The sequence below is a fragment of the Gadus morhua genome, chromosome 3, assembly GCF_902167405.1.
Source record: "Gadus morhua chromosome 3, gadMor3.0, whole genome shotgun sequence".
NCBI lineage: Eukaryota > Metazoa > Chordata > Actinopteri > Gadiformes > Gadidae > Gadus > Gadus morhua.
In genome coordinates this window covers 19,976,461-19,982,606 of record NC_044050.1, presented here as the reverse complement: position 1 = coordinate 19,982,606, position 6,146 = coordinate 19,976,461, and the positions used below count along the sequence as shown (strand labels likewise).

The 6,146-nt window shown below is 47.0% G+C and overlaps 1 protein-coding gene across 1 annotated transcript in view; it reads right to left on the bottom strand.

Annotated features, from left to right (window-relative positions):
* The window catches only part of radil (Ras association and DIL domains), a 25,440-nt gene extending 19,798 nt beyond the window's left edge, over positions 1 to 5,642 (bottom strand). Inside the window, exons 1-4 of the mRNA XM_030352617.1 lie at positions 5,054 to 5,642; positions 3,402 to 3,501; positions 2,425 to 2,542; positions 1,437 to 1,938 (exon numbers count right to left, since the gene is read on the bottom strand). Coding sequence (XP_030208477.1) covers positions 1,437 to 1,938; positions 2,425 to 2,508 — 586 coding nt within the window. The 5' untranslated portion in view covers positions 2,509 to 2,542; positions 3,402 to 3,501; positions 5,054 to 5,642. The remainder of the gene's footprint in view (positions 1 to 1,436; positions 1,939 to 2,424; positions 2,543 to 3,401; positions 3,502 to 5,053) is intronic.
* Positions 5,643 to 6,146: the final 504 nt, after the last annotated feature.

Sequence of the window (6,146 nt, the reverse complement as noted above, 5' to 3'; positions counted from 1 at the left end):
TTCACACACCGGATTGCAGACGTCGAACTACAGCCTAAATCCCTCTAAGCCTGTTTGTGTAAATAACGTAAATTATGTCACATATTGCCAAGCGCATTAACAAGAGACTGTAGCGAGATCAGCTGTAGAATAGTAGAATAAGAAAATGCATCTAATTGTATTGCTTTCGCTGCACTTCTGTGGGAAAATGATAATAAATCACAGTTTATAAAGTTACCATAACTACTGCTATCTTGTATCCTGCGTACCATACAAATACTCTCAACTATGTGAGTATTTGTATCGGACGGAAGTCATATTCACTGATATATACTAATAACATATATTTATAATAACCTTATTACTTCCATTTGTTGCACCATCTTGATCTACAGACCTTACCAGTGGTAACCTACAGACGTTTCCCCCCTTATAGTTCAAAGTACCACGGTAAGAAGTGGCACCCAGCATTCTCTGGTGAGCTCTAAGAAGTCATTCTTGATACAGAAGTGTTAAAGTAGAGCTCAAACCAAAGTTTGGAAAAGCATCAAAGGTATGTTAAAACCTAAATAAACTTGTACTGCAAAATCCTAAGAAATACCAATACCTACTAAGCCTAGGTCCCCAACCACACAAGCATTACACAGAGGACATGAACTTGTATTTAACTGTATGTGTTAACACCCCTGCAGGCTAATGCTCTCACTGTACAAAACGGCTAATTGTACATAACTGATGTCTTATCTACCGGGGAATTGCTGAGAGAGAGCATAGCTCTGTGCAGTGAACCTTAGAGAGGCCACGATGTGTGTGTTCTCTCCATCCTATTCTCTCCTCCATTCAAACAGACACACACATGGGCAAGCAAGCACGCACGCATGCACACACACACACACACACACACACACACACACACACACCACAAACTATTTTCTGCTGAGCAGAGATTAAAAACCAGGTACCTTATGATGATAATGTGCCAACGCTATTCTAAAATGTGTGTGTGTGTGTGTGTGTGTGTGTGTGTGTGTGTGTGTGTGTGTGTGTGTGTGTGTGTGTGTGTGTGTGTGTGTGTGTGTGTGTGTGTGTGTGTGTGTGTGTGTGTGTGTTTGGGGGGGTTAGGGGGGGGTTGAGTGCAGGTGTGAGACTGCAATGCTTGTGTGTGCCTTCGGGTGTGATTAAGTTTGTTTGTGTCTGTGTGAATGTGTGTATCTGCGAGCAAGCCAGCGTGCACACATACAAGCATCTGCAGGTATGTGTGAGTATGCCTGTTTGTGTCTTTCTGTCTATGTGTGCGTGTGGGTGTGTCTGTGAATGTGTGCACGAGCCAGCCAGCCAGCCAGCCTGCATGTGTGTGCTTCCCCGTGTCCGTCTGTCTGCGAGTGTGTGCGTGTGCGAGCGTGGCGTGTCTGCCAGTCTGCGTGCATGTGTGTGTGTGTCCGCGGCTGCGTCCTCACCCGCGGTGACCGTGTCCTTATCCTTCGCGTTGAGCTCCTCCACCTCGGCCCGCCGCCGCAGCTCGAACCGTCGGGCGTGTCCCTCGCGGGGCTTCCACAGCTCCTGCAGCAGCAGGGGCTTCTCGTTGTCCCCCATGGCGCGCAGGCACTCCGTCCTCCAGCCCACGCCGTCCCCGCTGCCCTCCAGGCGGCCGATCACGTCGCACAGCACGTAGGAGTGGGCGGCGCCCTTGTTGAGCGAGTAGCGCTCCAGCGCCTCCTTGACCAGCTCCTGGGCGCTGGAGCGGTGCGTGGCCAGCACGCTCTTGTAGTTGGCGCCGGCGCAGATCTCGTCCCCGAAGATCTTCAGCACGCCGGGGGCGGAGCTCTGCGTGGACAGCTCCGCCGGGTCGTCGGCCGGCCGCTCCGGGGGCTCCGCGTCGGAGCAGCGCTCGCCGCGCGCCGCCGGCACTCCGTTCTCGGCCGGCACGCGGTCCCGGTAGCTCAGCGTGCGGTACAACACCTGGTGGGGGGCGGGGTGGTGAGGGGGGGGGGCGGGCAGACAGCACATGCTGAGCGGGTGGCGTGGATGAACAGTCAGCCGCACACAGGTTTGACGACACACAGGTTTGGCAGCGTACAAAACAGCTGACAAACCAGTAAAGGCCATAGTTAAAGGGGACATATTATCTCACCAGGTGTTAGCCTTACAAGCCGTTTAAAAAAAAATCCGCCCCATATGACATCACTAGTGGGCGTGTCCACCTAGATCTGGGCTGGATAGATGAGCAACGTTTACTTCAGTCCACTGGGTTGGCTGGTAGACTGATCCATCCGGCACAGATCTAGGTGGACACGCCCACTAGTCATGTCATATGGGGCAGAACGGCTTGTAAGGCTAATCACACTCACACCTGGTGCTATAATGAGGTCCCCTTTAAAGTTATGAATGATAATGTGTGTGTGTGTGTTTGTGTGTGTGTGCGTGCGTGTGCGTCTGTGTGTATACCTGGGTGAAGGTCCTGCTCTGGCGTTTCAGACGGCTCTTTGACGGTAGGGACATGCTGGCCCCCGATGACGAGCCGTAGAACATGATGCTGCTGCCTCTGCTGTCAGACCCTTGACAACTGGAAAATACAAACACACACGCACACAGGCACATCCAGACACGCACAGACACCAAATCACACACACTCACCTCAACAGTTGGAAATTGGTATTCAAACAACACACTCAAGAGGGACAGACTGTATCTATAAACTGCAACGTAAAGGTTTATTTCCCATGCCAAAAAGGCTGTTTGATTTGAATTGACAGACAGAGAGGGTGAGAAACCCATAGACAGCAAGTGTGAGAAGAGAGAGAGAGAGAGAGAGAGAGAGAGAGAGAGAGAGAGAGAGAGAGAGAGAGAGAGAGAGAGAGAGAGAGAGAGAGAGAGAGGGGGGAGAGAGAGAGAGAGAGAGAGAGAGAGAGAGAGAGAGAGAGAGAGAGAGAGAGAGAGAGAGAGAGAGAGAGACAGAGAGAGAGAGAGAGAGAGAGAGAGAGAGAGAAAGAGAGGCAGACAGAGAGAGAGAGAGAGAGAGAGAGAGAGAGAGAGAGAGAGAGAGAGAGAGAGAGAGAGAGAGAGAGAGAGAGAGAGAGAGAGAGAGAGAGAGAGAGAGACAGAGAGAGACAGAGAGAGAAAGAGAGGCAGACAGAGATAGAGAGAGGAAGAGAGAGGCAGACAGAGAAACATTGAGCAACAGAGACGGAGAGCAAGGATAGAGTCAGAGAGGCAGAGAGAAAGACTGACCGAGAGAGCAAGATTGACAGAGAAAGAGAGATTGAGACAGACAGACCGATAGACAGACAGAGAGAATGAAATAGGGGGGAACAAGGACAGACAGACCGATAGACAGACAGAGAGAATGAAATAGGGGGGAACAAGGACAGACAGACAGGCAGGCAGACAGACAAAGCTAGTTTGTCCGGAGGGAGATGAAGTACCTGTTAGAAAGTGACCCTGAGGTGCCACAACGCTGTCTTGGGGTTGAAGGTTGGAGGGTTGGAGTCAGATGTTGCTCATGTCTCAGACTGTCTTGTAGCCCTGGCCGGGAAACAGAGCAGGATGGTGTCACTTTTCAGACAAACCTGAGACCTGCACTCAATCTAATCCGACCAAGGTGTTCATTTATATTGTATCCTATCAGTTTTTAAACTATGATACAAATTCCAGACTATGAGTATATTTGTTTCATATTTATTTTTTGCTGCATAATAAAAAACAAATGTAGGTCAAATTGTCCATGAGGCTTTTTTGCAAGTCTTCACAAAGCAGGTGAATTTGCAGAAAACTGAGGCAAATTCATATTTAGAAGTGCTAGTGACTTTTTGGAAACTTTCAAGTCTTGAAAACCTACTAAAATCGGTAACCATAGAAACCATTCTTTCTGGGTCAAATGTGTTTCCCTGTCTGAACATTGGGTTATCTTTGGACTGTTAGAAAATACAAGAGAAAGACAAAAAGAAAAAAGATAGAATATATACTTATTACATAGAATATAACTCTATAGTGAAGTACACTTCACTTTGATTAGGTATTATTATTATCATTATTATAATTTGTATTATTATCCATTATTAATCCTCAAGCAACCACATACCTCTAGAATGATTTTTTTTTACTTCATTATAGTATGCTGTTAATAGAAGCATACTTGACCTTACTAGAAGGTCTTATGTTCCTTTGATACAACGCTTTGTTCTTTTTACAAACCTGAAAGGCAGATTGAAATATGTTGACTTTGCAAGCATTGGTGGGATAACGTGACTATTTTAAATACTCGCTAATCCAGAGTAATCTGGCTACTTGGCCGCAGTTATCTCAATCCATGGGCCTACAGACCCCTGGCACACACACGCACACACGCACACACACACACACACACGCGCGCGCGCGCGCACACACATTCACACGCACGGACACAGTTTAAACAACAAAATGACCCGCACGGGGCCACCAAACCAGGCTACATTTTAAAGTCTAATTAAGTCAATTAAGGGGCAATGTTTACTGCGCCTTTTGTGTTGCTATTTCGTGAACGTCTGTCCTTGTGCAGAACGCTCGAAGGTCAGCATTAAACCATGCATAATACCAAATTAACTATAATATTGCACTATAACAAGAGTTGGCGTGTTGGTGGTTCATTTGACATTTATTTACGCCTGTTTGCTACTTATGTGGCAGTTTGGTCGTCAGTAGCAACCACCAGCGCAACAAAAGCTAGTAGAAAATTCCGCCGTGGCGCGAGCGAGCCATCCGTTAAACTCCACCGACGTTGTAACACCACTGCTGTTACGGCGGGGTTTCCCGTGCTCGCAATTTATTTTAAATCCGCGTAAATCATTTATCACAAGTTTATTTGTGCATTGGATAGACGGTTAATAACACAATACTGTGGGGAAAAAATAGGCCTGTTTTTAATTGGAACCTAAGCAGTTATATCGAATCTAACTGGTCGTTATAAATGGATACCGGCCTAATAAGCTCAGTAAAGTTGATGCATGACTTCCATCAGTTCGGCTATCGGTGACTAGGCGAGTCCCTGAGACAGGCGTCTACCGGGTGTCTATTGCATGTGTAGTGGTGGTCTACTCACGCAGTCTGCAATGCGTGGTTCCGCGGTGCTGGGGAATCCTCGGTGTCGCTTTAATTCCATCTCACTTTAAACATACCACGCCGAGTCATAGGCAACACATAAAACGCCTCTCTATGCCGAGCGAAACATAGTCCAACGCTTATAGTGAGTCCTCAGCCACCACCCTCGTTAACTTGAACTATAAGACACCATTTATATCCTCTGTTTCCATTTGCACATCACACAGTCAAGTGGTCCAGCAATACCTACTGCCTCCGGCGACCGCATTCCAATTGACGCTAGCTCAGCCCCGAGTGGGAGCGGAAACATCCGAAGATTTCAGACAGGTCTTTTCCTCGGGTGCACCTGCTAAGTCTGCGACCTGGGCTAATATCGCCGTCTAGTGGAGAACAGAGGTAACAGCAACAACGCGTGGGTAGGTGACGCGCGGATGTATTTTAAACTGAATGACGCTCCGAGTTTTCTACTGTTAGGTGATGATATTGACGATATTGGAAAGGAAGGAACACGAACGGCAATAGGCTTGGAGTAATGGACTAGTTTAGGTGACTTTTGGCTTTAATTGCATAAACTGATACTATTGAAGTCAAGTAGGCCATGACCTTCTTGGAAAAAAAGACAATCTAAAATCGCAAAACAAATAAAACCTTTCACAGGGAAGGTATACTATATACTCATGTAAAAGACCTTTATTAAAAGACACAAAATACAAAATATACAAGAATTGCTGGCATCACATAGTAATCACCAACATGTAAGCACCACAGACACAATGGCATTTGAAATATGGAAAGGAGCGATAGTGAGGGTAAGGGGAGACAGAGAGAGAGAGAAAAAGAGGGAGAAAAAGAGAGAGAGAGAGAGAGAGAGAGAGAGAGAGAGAGAGAGAGAGAGAGAGAGAGAGAGAGAGAGAGAGAGAGAGAGAGAGAGAGAGAGAGAGAGAGAGAGAGAGAGAGAGAGAAATCAATAGTTGGGGTGCAGACCTGGTCAATAAGACTTTTCTAGTTGCCTATATTTAATTTATTTTACCAGCATTTGCCACTCTAACATTAATACCTCATATTCTGTAGCCGGTAATATTGACCAGCCTGAC